The sequence below is a fragment of the Gorilla gorilla genome, chromosome 9 (genome assembly GCF_029281585.2).
Source record: "Gorilla gorilla gorilla isolate KB3781 chromosome 9, NHGRI_mGorGor1-v2.1_pri, whole genome shotgun sequence".
NCBI classification, from domain to species: Eukaryota; Metazoa; Chordata; class Mammalia; order Primates; family Hominidae; genus Gorilla; species Gorilla gorilla.
The window spans coordinates 14389811-14403314 of record NC_073233.2 but is presented as its reverse complement, the minus strand read 5'-3'; the positions used below and the strand labels follow the sequence as shown (position 1 = coordinate 14403314).

General features: G+C 47.0%; 1 protein-coding gene across 1 annotated transcript in view; it reads right to left on the bottom strand.

The window, feature by feature from the left end:
- The window catches only part of TUB (TUB bipartite transcription factor), an 87163-nt gene extending 78394 nt beyond the window's left edge, over positions 1–8769 (bottom strand). Inside the window, exon 1 of the mRNA XM_031007706.3 lies at positions 8529–8769. Within this exon, the coding sequence (XP_030863566.3) occupies positions 8529–8701 (173 nt within the window). The 5' untranslated portion in view covers positions 8702–8769. The remainder of the gene's footprint in view (positions 1–8528) is intronic.
- Positions 8770–13504: the final 4735 nt, after the last annotated feature.

Genomic DNA, 13504 nt, shown 5'->3' with positions numbered 1-13504 from the left:
AATGTTCACTGGAGCATTTTCACAATAGCCAAAAGGTAGAAACAATCCAAGTGTCCATCAACAGATGAATGTATAAACAAAATGCTGGCTGTGCACAGTGGCTCACGCCTGTAATCCCAGCACTTGGGGAGGCTGAGATGGGCGGATCACTTGAGGTCAGGAGTTCAAGACCAGCCTGGCCAACATGGAGAAACCCCGTCTCTACTAAAAATACAAAAAATAGCCAGGCGTTGTGATGGGCACCTGTAATCCCAGCTACTCGGGAGGCTGAGGCAGGAGAATTGCTTGAACCCGAGAGGCAGAGGTTGCAGTGAGCTGAGGTCGCACCACTGCCCTCCAGCCTGGGAGACAGAGCAAGACTCCATCTAAAAAATAAATAAATAAATAAAATTTAAATTTAAAAAATTTTAAAAATAAACAAAATGTGGTTTATGCAAACAATGGAATTATTCGGCCAAAAAATATATGCTACAACATAAATTTTGAAAACATTATGCTAAGCAAAATAAGCCAGACACAAAAGGAAAAATACTGTATGATTTCATTATACGAAATATCTAAAATAGGCAATTTATAGAGACAGAAAGTAGATTAGAGGTTACCAGGGGCCAGGATGGCGATGAATTAGAAATTATTTCTTAATGGGTAGAGAGTTTCAGTTTAGGATAATAAAAAGGCTCTGAAAATAGATCGTGGTGATGGTTGCACAATACTGTGAATGTAACTGATGCCACGGACTTGTATACTTAGAAATCATTGAAATAGCTCATTTTATGTTATACATATTTTACCACAATTAAAAATCCCGATACATGCTATACACTAGGAATGAAAAATCAGAAACTGAATTTTATAAACCCTTTTATAATACCATTGAAAAATATGCAGAATTTAGGGATACATCTTACAAAAGAGGTTAAAGACCTATACACTGAAAGCTACAAATATGACTGAGAGAAATTAAGATGATCTAAATAAACAGATATAAATATATATATACCATGTTCATGAATTGGAAGGCCCGATGTTACTAAGATGTAACTCTCCCCAAATTGATCTATAAAGTCAACAAAATCCCAATCAAAATTCCAGCAGGTTTTTTGGGGGGATGGGGGTTAGAACTTGAAAAACTTATTGTTAAATTAATGTGAAATTGAAAAGGCCCTAGAATAGTCAAAACAACTTTGTAAAAGAAAGACAAGGCTGAAAGTCCTGAACTGCCAGATTTCAATACTTATAAGTATTTTTTGTTATTGGCATCAATAAAGACACATAGATCAAGATAACAGAGTAGAGAGTATAAACTTACAAACAATAATCAACTGATTTTCCATAAAGGTACAAAGGCAATTTAGCAGAAAAAAGAAAGGTTTTTTTCAATGAATGCTGCTGAAACAATTAGATATCCATTTTTTTAATGAATCTCATACCATATGCAAAAAGTTAACTCAAAATGTAGCAAAGATCTAAATTTAAAATGTAAAACTAGAAAATTCCAAGGAAAACCTTTGTCACCGCAAAGTAGGCAATGATTTCTTAGATACAACATCAGAAGAACAATCTATAAAAAAACTGATAAACTGGATTTCATCAAAAGCAAAAACTTCTCTTGAAAATACATAAGAAAATGAAAAGAAAGCCACAGACTTGGAGAAAATATTGCAAGTCATATATCTGATAAAGGAGATGCGTCCACAGTATACAAAGAACTCTCAAAACTCCAAAAGAAAACAATCCAACTTTAAGATGGGGAAATATTTTAACAGAAACTTCTCCAAAGAAGAGATATGGATAGCAAATAAGCACATGAAAAGATGCTCGACATCATTAGTCATCAAGGAAATGCAAAATGAAACCACAACGGCATACCACTGCATAAGTGTTAGAATGCTTAAATGAAAAAGACTGGCTGTGCCAACTGTCACAAAAACGCAGAGGAATTGGAACTCTCATACAATGCTCATGAGAATATAAAATGGTCCAACCACTTTGGAAAAGTTGGCCAGTTTCTTAAAAGATTAAATGTAGACCTATTATATGATTCAGCCATTCCACTGCTTTGCTAGGTATTTGCCTAAGAGAAACAAAAGTATACGTCCATACAAAGACTTGTACATGAATATTCACAAAAGCTTTATTTGTAATAGCCAAAAAGTGGAAACATCAACAGGTGATGGGATAAACAAACTGTGATATATCCATGAATACTACTCAGCAATAAAAGGAAATGCTCTACTAATTCATGCAACAGTATTGAAGAATATCACAATAATTACACTGTCTGAAAACGGCCAAACAATAAAAGGTTCATACTGATTATTCCATTTATACAAAACTCTAGGAAACGAATCAGATCAGCGGTTCCCTGAGGATGGGTGGAGTGGGTGCGGAGAGTTGGGAGAAGAGCAAGAAGGAAGTTTTACAAAGAGGCAGAGGACACACAGGTTTCCATGCTGTTCCCAAACACACTAGGCACACTCCTACCTCAGGACGTTGTCACTTGCTGCTCCTTTCCATGGAACATTCTTCCCATTAACCACATGACTCATTCCCTCGCCTCTTTCAGCTCTCGGATGAAACACCCCCTCCTCAGAGTTTCCCTGACCACACTATATGACACAGCACACACACCACCCTCAGCATGCCCATGCCGTCAGACTCTCTCCTCCAGACTCTGCTTTCTCTTCTTTGCACTTTATCATATTATATAAGCCTCTTAGCACTGATACATTAAATATATTTGTCCATATCTCCCCCAACTAGACGGTAAGAACTACGAGACCACAGACTTTGTTTCATTCTGTCTCCAGTGCCTAAAATGTTGCCTGGCATTTAGAAGGTGTTCAGTAAATGCATATTGAGTGAATGGACCCACCTTAAGACGTACCTACCATTATTATTGTCTATTTGTCGATGGAGGTTAAGTCACTTGTCTAAAGCCATATAAGCAATAATTTAAGGACCTGGGCTGCAAAGCCAGGTCACTTTGACCCCAAAATCCAAGTTCTGCGCAGTGATGCTACTTTGTCTCAGAGTCTGAGAGGTCACACTCACACACACAAACATAATTGTAAAACAATGCAGTCAGTGACTGCCTGTGGAAAAAGAAATCAATTCACTCCTCCTGGAGGACAATCTGACAGTAGCCAACATTGGAAACTAACAATCCTTCTTCAGGAGTTTGTTTTAATTGAATAATCAAACATGAGGGGAGAATGTCTTATATACAAGATGTTCAACACAAAATTATTTATAATAGCAAAGAACTGGGAAGAACGACAAAGTCCCCACAAGGGAGTGGTTGAAGTAGAGTGGAAATGAAGTGGAGTCAGGACGTGACAGAAGATGATGCCTGATGTGATCAATTTTTCTCCAAGGAGCAGGAGGCAGGGCCATTTACATAACACATAGGGTGCAGATAAGGGTCAAGCAGAGAGGGGTCTTGAGAGTGCGGAAGGTTTGGAAGGGCTGTTGTGGGCAATGGGAGTGAAGTTCATCAGGGAGAAGCAGAAAGACTGAGAGATGGCGTTGGTGGCCCGGCCGAAGATGAAGACCATGAAAGTGGTGACATCCTGCACAGGCATGTCATTTTTGTTGTAGGATTCTAGTGTTATAAGAAGAAAGGGGATAGAGATTTTAACATTGATCCATGCCGGGCTAGAGTCGTGCTGAGCATACGTGAGGGAATAAAAAGTGCTGGAGTGAGTGACTGAAATAATCTACCATGTAATACAAGCTGGGAAGAGAAGAGAGGCCGGGAAAAGGCTGGTAGGCCATGAAGGCAGACACCTTCGTGTTATGGCAGGAGTAATGTATAAGGAACATGCCTGAGGTCAGAGAGCTGGCAATTCGTGTGTATGAGATTAGAAGTGAAGCAATTCCAGCTGTCATCATCTAGGAATTTATCCTGTGAATAACTGAAGAGAAGTGTCTAGAATGGGAAGGTCCAGAAATTGGGAGTGAAGAGTGCTAGTCTGGTCACTGATATGGGCACTGAAGCCTTTGAGGATAACGACTGAAGCTTGAGTGGAGACAAAATGGTTAATGGGGTGCCAAGCTGTGGAAAAAAATGGACTTCATGATACCCACTTTGTGCCAGTCATTTTACACAGATCTTTTCCTTTTGTCTTCATAACAGTCAGTGGTATAGATAAGGAGACTTGGAGAGTTCAAGGTCAATGTCCAAGTTTTGAGGAGTCCATTTGGCTTGTTGATTCTGACTAGAGAATACGATTATCAGTGAAGGGTCTGATTTTAAACCTATTGCGTTAAAGCTGTTGGCTGAATATCTAGATGGAGACGTCTACAGGCATTTAGAGATGTGGGAGTAAGTCTTGGCAAAAAGGCTGGAGTTGAAGATATAGATTTCTGTGTTAGAAGCATTGCGTTGATAACTGAGACCAGGGTGTAGCCTGAGAATAGAATGGAACAGAGTGAACTGGAAAAGAGGAGCACTTTGGCATGTGCTCAGATGTGGACAGTGGGGACCTAAGAGGAGCCAGAAATTTTAAAAATGTAGGCATCATATTTTGGTAGATTGGAAAAATGGCCATAGATTTTCAGCTCCTGCCTCCAAGAGGTAAGGCCTGTTTCCCCACCCCTGAAATGTGGGCTGGCATTTTGACTTACTTTGACTAATACAAGGTAGCAGAGTGATGTGCAAGTTCTAAACCTAGGCCTCAAGAGACCCTGCAGCTTCTGCTGTCTCACTGGAATCCCTTCCACCACCATGTGTGCAAACCTGAGTGAGACTGCTGCAAGATGAGAAGGCACGTGGAGAGAGGGCCCAGCTGCTCTAGCCTTCCCAGCCGGAGCACCAGATATGTGAGCAAGCCCAACCCAGAAAAGCTGAGCCTGGCCCAGACCACAAAACTGCCCAGCTAAGCCCAGCCCAAATTGCTGATCCACAGAATCTTGTGCTAACTCAAACAGTTGTTTTGTTGTTGTTGTTGTTTTGTTTTTGTTTGTGTGTTTTTTTGTTTTGTTTTGTTTTTGAGACACAGTCTTGCTCTGTCGGCCAGGCTGGAGTGCAGATCTCCACTGCACTGACTGCAACCTCCATCTCCCGGGTTCAAGCAATTCTCCTGCCTCAGCCTCCTGAGTAGCTAGGATTACAGGTATGTGCCACCACACCTGGCTAATTTTTGTACTTTTAGTAGAGACAGGGTTTCACCATGTTGGCCAGGCTGGTTTCGAACTCCTGACTTCAGGTAATCCGCCCGCCTTGGCCTCATAAAGTGCTGGGATTACAGGCCTGAGCCACCGCACGTGGCCAAAACAGTTGTTATTTTAAGTCACTAAATTTAGGAGTCACTTGTTAACATGGCAATAGACAACTGATATGCACATGGCCCAGAAGCAAGGCGGACAACAGCTTACATAAACACACGGAGGAGAGGTCAACTTGGGTGAGGACTTGAAGGAAAGGTGTTTGCCAGGTTCAAAGATGTGATGGGGGCAGCAACCAGAGAACAGTGCTGGAAAGTGAAAGTTAACTATTAACAATGGTTCCTTATAGAGTTAGGATGGGGATGAGGTCAGCAGAACACAGATTTTCACTTTTAATACTATGTACCCAATGTATGTGTTGCTTGTGTAATGGTTTTAACAGCTTGATTGAGTATTGTGTAATTTTTGAATAATTCAATATTTATGTCTTAAAAAACAAGTACTGATTAGAAAATAGAGGAGGTGGTGTGGACTAGTGATTTTGGAGAGTAGACAAACCAGCCGCAGCACAATCAACTGGGAAGTTTTAAACAAACATTGAGCCCAGGTCCTACCCCTGGATATTCTGATTCAGTTAGTTTGGTCAAGGGCCAGGTGAGTTGTTTTCTTCACATAGCTCCCCAGGTATTGCGATTGTCAGGGTGAGAAGAAAAGAGTTCTGAAGACAGAAACCCAGTAAATGTCTTTATGTAGGGGTCTGAAAGCAGAAAAATAATTTTCTTTTTTTTTTTTTTTTGAGACGGAGTCTTGCTCTGTTGCCCAGGCTAGAGTCCAGTGGCGTGATCTCGGCTCACTGCAAGCTCCACCTGCCGGGTTCACGCCATTCTCCTGCCTCAGCCTCCTGAGTAGCTGGGACTACAGGCACCCGACACCACGCCCAGCTAATTTTTTTGTATTTTTAGTAGAGATGGGGTTTCACCGTGTTAGCCAGGAGGATCTCGATCTCCTGACCTCGTGATCTGCTTGCCTCAGCCTCCCAAAGTGTTGGGATTACAGGCGTGAGCCACCACGCCTGGCCAAGATTTTCAAACCAAGCTTCTGTGGAAGACTAGAGTTCCAGAAACGTTTACAATATGCATTAATAAAACAGCAATTTATACCACTTATTGCATGATTACTAAGTCCCAGGCAATATGATAGGCCCTTTATATTTATTACCTCATTTATTTATTTTTATTTTTTGAGACAGAGTCTAGCTCTGTCGTCCAGGCTGGAGTGCAGTGACACAATCTCGGCTCACTGCAAGCTCCGCCTCCCCGGCTCAAGCAATCCTCCAGCCTCAGCCTCCCAAGTAGCTGGGATTACAGGCGTGCACCTCCATGCCCAGCTAATGGTTTTTGTTTTTTGTTTTTTGTATTTGTAGTACAGACGGGGTTTCACCATGTTGGCCAGGCTGGTCTCAAACTCCTGATCTCAAGTGATCTGCCCACCTCAGCTTCCCAAAGTACTGGGATTACAGGTGTGAGCCACTGCGCCAGGCCTATTACCTCATTTAATACTCACAACACTTCCCCAAGAAACTGTGGCCCAGGGAGAAGTAATTTGTCCAAAGTTAGCTAGGTGGAGTCAGGATTTGAATGCAGGTTATCTAATTCCAAAGTCTTTCTGCTTTTATAGGTTTGCTTTTGCAGGGAAAAATTATTTACTATATGGAATTAGCTCAACTTTAAGTTTTTCTCCCAGAATATGTCACTGCTTATTTCTAATATAATCTAGACTGTGAGCTCATCTCCGGGAGGAAATTCTGTCTTTTTATCGCCTTATTTCCAGGGCCCAGGATATAGTTCGCACTCACTACATGTTTGTTGAATAAATGAATGAATGTGTGAATTTGGGATCTGAACCAAAGTTTGTAGGTTTTGTTATTTTAAGTTTAATACTCCAATAATAGAGTTCTCCGTGGAGAGCACCACTTTTCAAAAAGGCAGGTGCACTGGAATCATGAGGTGGACAGGAGATTTGCTGGGGCTGTGCAAGGAAGGGCTGATGAAGAAACAGAATTAACCAATTCAGACGATATATTTCCCCAAAGAAGGCAATGAAAGGAAAAAAACAGACGTGGATCAGTTGCGCCCATCTCGAAGAGGTAAACAAGACAAAGGTGAATAAGTTTACAGGCTGAAGAGAGATCACCAGTAAAGAGGCGAAGGTGCAGATGGAGGAGACAGGTGGGATTAATACGGGGCGAGACTCAGGGAAGGTGAGGAGGGGTCCTAGGCAAACTAGCCTTAGGCAGGAGGGACACCTGTTCCTCTGAATCTAGGCAAACAAGGGCTGTCGAAGACGCAGGGAGGTTTTTGGCAGAGTTAAGGGAAGGAGAGCACAGGAAGCAGGACTTCACGGAGATGAGAGCAGCCCAGTAAATGAAGTTTGTCTTCCAGCCCTCACCATCTAGGGTCATGGGTCAGGAAATTTAACTCCAGAATTCTGCAGATGGACATGGGGTTACGAAACTTAAAAACAACAAACAAACAAACTACTATCTACTATCATCATGGTTTCATTTTAAATACAGGGTGGCATTTAACACACCAACAAAAGGTAGAACAGGCATAACCTAGGAATAAATGTACTCGGCTTTATGACCAGCTCACTCCGTTCTTATTTTTTTCATTTCGCCAGGGAGGATGACTCCTTCCTCCAGGACGAGTGCGTGGGGAGCGCAGCTCCAAACCGCCCACGCCGGCAGCCGCTCGCCATCCCCGCGGGGCGGGCGCGGAGCCTGGCAACACGAGAGCGCCGCTCCTGCGCCCAGACACGCGGCCCAGGCTGCCATCTCGCCCCGCGGAACAGGCAGCGACTCGCGGGTCCCCGGCAGCCAGCGGGACACTCCGCCCGGGGCCAGCCTCGGTCCCTGCGGAGGGCCGGCGGGGCGCAGACGCCGGCGGGCGCATCCCAGAGCGGAAGGCGCCCCCTCCTCGCCCCGCCCGCCAGGGGCCCACCCCGGCCCCTGCCCCGCCCCTCCCGGCGCCCCCTCGGCGCCCTTTCTCGGGGTCCCCCGGCGGAGCGACCCTGGCGGGGCAGCTGGGGTGGGGGCAGAGGTGCCAGCTCGCTAGTCCCAGTGGCCGCGTGCCCTCCTCCGACAGCTCTGCCCCGTGGGTGTGGGGACACTACCCTCGCTTGAGCTCCGCTGCGCCGTACCCGAGGCTCTGGGTCCCGGATGCCCGAGGGTCCGGGTGCCCAAGCCCACCCTCGGGGTCGGGCGCTCGCGCCAGTCCCAGCCCCCGGAGGCCCGCTTCTCCCGCAGGAGATCGAGGGTCAGCAGGCGCTCACGCAGGGCCACCCTTCGGGCGCCCTACCTGTCATAGCTCCAGCGGCTGTAAGACAGGGTCCGGTGGCTGCTGACTCCCTCCATCGCCGCCTCCGGCTCCGCTCGGGGCTCCGCGGGCGGCGGCGGCGGCGGCGGCGCTGGGCTTGGGGCTGGCTCGCAGGCTGCGGGCCGGGCCGAGGCGCGGGCGGAGGACTGTACCATTCGCCCCCCGGGGGGTGACCCCCTCAGGCTCTGCCAATGGCGGGGACGCGCGACTGCGGGGACCCGGGCCCGTGAGGCCCCCTCCCCCTCGCTCGGGTCCCGCGGGGGCGCGGCTGCGGCAGCCTGGGCGCTTATTTATTTATTTCCGAGGTGTGCTCCTCGTCGCCATGACAACCGCTCCATCTTTTCCGGCGTCACTAGGGCACCGCTGCTTTCAAACCTTCCCGGGACAGGGGTTGCTAAGAGGCTGCTCCGGCTCCTGTTTGCTTGGGAGTCCCGGATCCGCTGTCGCCACTCGGGCCCCTTCTGCAGAGGCGCCCTCCTTTCCGGCGTGGGAGTCTTCAGCCAACCTCCCACAATCAAGTTCCCCCCTTCTCAGGAATGGAAATAGCCATCCCCCAATTTCCTAGATTCCCGCCGTCTCCCCGTCCCTTCTTCCCCAGGGTGGAAGTCTTGAAACCACCGTCCCCTCCTCTCTTCAAATTGCCTCCCTCCTTACTGAGAATGGAAATCCACTACTCCCTCCCTCTCTCCCGGGTGGATTCCCTCGGCCCTGCTATCTGGTCTATTACGGCCCTCTTGGGTTCCGAAGACCAAGCTCTGTAAACACTCCCATTTCTAGGCCACCTTGTTCTGTTTATGTCCCTTGTGCTTTCTCTTCATTACTACTAAAAATCCTTTGGAAAAAGTCCAAGTGTCTTGGCTCAGCCGGGGAAGAGCTTGTCTGACAGTGACCCAGGGAAGGCTATGGCGAGAAAGCCCGCCTGGGTGGGGCGGGGTGGGGAGGGGTGGGGCAGGGAGAGCCGGCTCGCGCCTTCTTGTCTGCCCCGGGGCCCCCAGTCCCTTCCCATCCCCCACCTTAGGCTGATGGCTTTAGGGATTTACAGGTATAATCTTCTTGCAGAGGTCACAAGAGCCTAAGAAGGACCTTTCGGGCAGCTGCTGTGGGGTGGCTGGCTAACTTCACGCCAGGTCAGGGTGGGGTGGAGGTGCCAGGAGGCTGGAGCGCGAGGAGGGGGAGGTAGGGTTTGCGCTACGCTAATCCAAGGATCCTGACAACTCCTGTGAACTAGAGCTAACCTTATGGGTTACAGAGGTTGCAACTGGCAGTGCACCTGTTGCATCCAGCCCACAATCACAGGGAAAAAATGCTTTTCATTGAATAAATGGACAACACTTAAAAATTGGGAGATTTAATAGATCTAGCTTTTTATCCTCTCTTGAAAACTAAGAATGTCTGCCAGTGCTGGGCCTGTCTTCAGCATGGCAGGCATAGAGCGCAGTAGTGGCTGTCCTCTGCACCGGGAGCAGGGAATATGTTGTTCTATAAGCCTCTGGCCCTAGCCGGCCAGCTTTTCTCTTACCTGACTTGCTTGGTCCTTATAGCTTTTAAGTTTACCATTTCTGTGCAATACAGCCATCTCTATAACCACTGAAGTACCCAACTTGCTCATAGAGCTACCCAAATGCATCATTAACCAATATTTACCAAGGGCCAGGTACTGAGCAAAATGCTTTATGTACCAGGTAGACACTGTTACTGTCTCTCGTGGAGTTTACAGACTGGTGTGCAAGGACTGACTCCCCAAAAAGCCAGTATTCCTGAACCACATCTTGATAGTGAGGCTCTTGGCACACCCATGACCTCAGCAGTAGTGGATTGGAATCCAGAATCAACTTGTTGCAACTGTTTGAACACAGTTATTTCATTGTTTAGGGGTAGGGGTCAGAGGTGAGCTTCCCCCTCTGGAGAATGTGTGGGAGTTTGTGGGGTCTCCCACAGAAACTGCAGGACCAGAGGCTACTGCTCCTGACCCATATGTCATAAGACAAGTCCTAAGGATGTCCCTTCTCCAAAGGACTGGCTACCCCATCCCAATCCATGCTGGCTCAGAACCAGCAGTCACAGAGGCCTCCTGAGGCTGACATTTAGGCACTGGCTGCCAGCCCCCTGCAGCCTGCCTTGGTGAGGCCACTGTAGCTACAAAAGCCAGTAAACCTGCTATTGGCTCTTATAGCCCCCGCTTCCAAATCCTGATACCCTCTAGAAGTACAAACAAGAAGCCCAAGGCCAGGTGTCCTGAACCAAGGCTGAAAGCTGTAGAGAAGCTACACCCCAGACATCCTTAGGAGAACTCTGGGCTAAGCAGATGGAGAAGCCCAACGAAGCTGTAGAGGTAGGACCTTTTGACCCTTATCAATGCCAGGAGCGGTGCGTCAGCAATCTGTAGGAGGAGGACGTTTGGCAATATGAAAGCATGGCCACAAAATCTTTCCATTCCTCTCATTGAGAACCAAGATCTATGTTACCTCCCCTTTAATCTGGATGCTATGTAACTTCTGAGGTTAAGTAATGAAAGGCCCTTCAACATCCCCTGTTCACTGGACCCCTGAGCTGACATGTTAGAAGTCTGACTACTGTGATGCTGCCATGCTGTGAGAAAGCCCAAGCTACAAGGAAAGGTCATATGTGGGTGCTTCAATTGACAGTCCCAGCTGAGCCCAGCCTTCAAGTCCCCACAGCCAGGCACCAGACACAGGACTGAAGAAGCCTTCAGATGATTACAGCCCCTAGCCCTTTAAGTCATCCCCAACTGCTTGAGCCTTCCAGCTGAGCCCTAGACATCACAAAGGAGAGACAAGTCATCCTTGCTCTGTCCTGACCTGACCCAGAGAAATCTGTGAACACTGTGAAACGGTTGTTGTTTTACACCGTAGATAACCAGGCAGGCAGAATTCATCTCCGAGGGACTGGTTCTTTTTCCTTGAAAGCTGATTCATGGCCCTTTGGTTATGGCAGGAAGGGTCCCAGTTCATCTGCAGAGAAGAGCTGCAACAAGGAAACTGGATTGCTTTGCACGGAGGAGCAATAGGAATTCAGGAGTTGTCTTCTTGTAGCTAAATGATGAGTTGTAGGGATAAGATTCGAACTGGGAGAAGAGAGGATACAGGAGAAAAGCTTGAGTAAAAAGAAGGTGAAATGGTAGAAAGCTGGACTCTAAGAAGGAAAGTAACTGGTGAGAAATTCTGATGGATGGCCAAGGAACTCGAGGAATGGAGATGTCTAATGTTCTATTTTAAGTTGGTTCCTGCTCCTTGGTGCTGCTCTATTACCTCCAAACTTTCAGAAAAAGTCTGGTATGTATATACCACCACCTCCTATGAATGATGCTTAGGGAATGCAGAAGGTGGGGCACTGTCCACAGTGGGACACTTTGTGGGATCAGGTGTAGTGGGAGGACGGCAACCCTGGCAGCTTGTTGGAGACTGAGAAGTTAGGAGCAGGAATGCACATGCAGAGGAGACCAGGAGGGCATGCCCCTTCCCAAGAATCCCTGGGCATGTCAGTGAGCATACTAGACTTCCCCAGATGAAAGGTGACAGACTAGAGATAGTCTATCTGGATTTTAAAGGAAATTGTAACCTTAGAAGGCTGGAAGCTTCAGACTGTGAAGATGTGTGGCCAGTGGTCCTGGAACTAGGGGTCTGTCTACTCTGCAGTAAGCAAACAAGCAATGAAGAAACCCAAAACCAGGACCTAGGACCAAGGGCTCACCATGGCAAAATGGGGAACAGGGACCTGGGAATGTATGTCCTCAGAGAATAAAACCTGGAAGGAAAAATCCCTTGTTGCAGCAGAGATGGAGAGTTATAAAGAGAAACCACTTCCCAGGCTAAAACATGGTCCATTATCTCCAGAGTAAAACTCTGGAAAAAAAATTCTGCTAGCTAGAACCAATGTGCTCCTAAGACCCACCCTTTCCCTTTAGTTTCCATTCCCACTGCCACCACATTTTACCCCAAGCAGCAATGGTTTCCCTTTAACATTCTGTGTTTAACATTCCCTTTAGCACAATCCCTGTGTTCCTCTACTGCAGCTAGGAAGGACTAGCTTCATTAATTTTAGAGGAAAGATTCAGGAAAATAAAGAGTTATCACATGAAATGTATAAATGCAGGGCCCGGGACCCTGCACCATTCCACTGGCCATCTGCAGATATCTATACTCTGATTCCAAAGGGTGGACTTCCTACCGGATTTCTTTCCTAGACATCCTGACAATGCCCAAAGTCAAGAGGTGAAGAAGCTCATTTCTGTTCTGAGAGACGGGCTTCATGTCCAGATGACTAGCACCTTGAATAACCTCACCAACCGATGGTCCGTCCCTACTCTCACACTCACAGAGAGTGGCTTCATCTTCAGAAGCCCAGCTGAATAACCACATTGCAATCAAATCACTCCTGCTATGGACTGAATGTTTGTGTCTCCTCCGGACTGATATGTTGAAACCTAAATCCCAAAGTGATGGTATTAGGAGGTGGGGCCTGTGGGAGGTGATTAGGTCATGAGGGTGGAGATGGGATTAGTCCCCTTTATAAAAGAGGCCTGAGAATCCCCTTCCACCAAGTGAGGATACAGTGAGAAGATCAACATCTATGAACCATGAAGCAGGCCTTCACCAGACACTGAATGGTGCTGGCACCTTGATCTTGGACTTCCCAGCCTCTACACTGTGAGAAGTCAATTTCTGGTTTTTTGAGTTTTTTGTTGTTGTTGAGACAGAGTTTCCCCCTTGTCACCCAGGCTGGAGTGCAATGGCGCGATCTCAGTTCACTGCAACCTCCACCTCCTGGGTTCAAGTGATTCTCCTGCCTCAGCCTCCCAAGTAGCTGGGATTACAGATGCCCGCCACTACGCCCAGCTAATTTTTGTATTATTAGTAGAGACAGGGTTTCACCATGTTGGCCAGGCTGGTCTCGAACTCCTGAGCTCAGGTGATCCACCTGCCTTGGCCTCCCAAAGT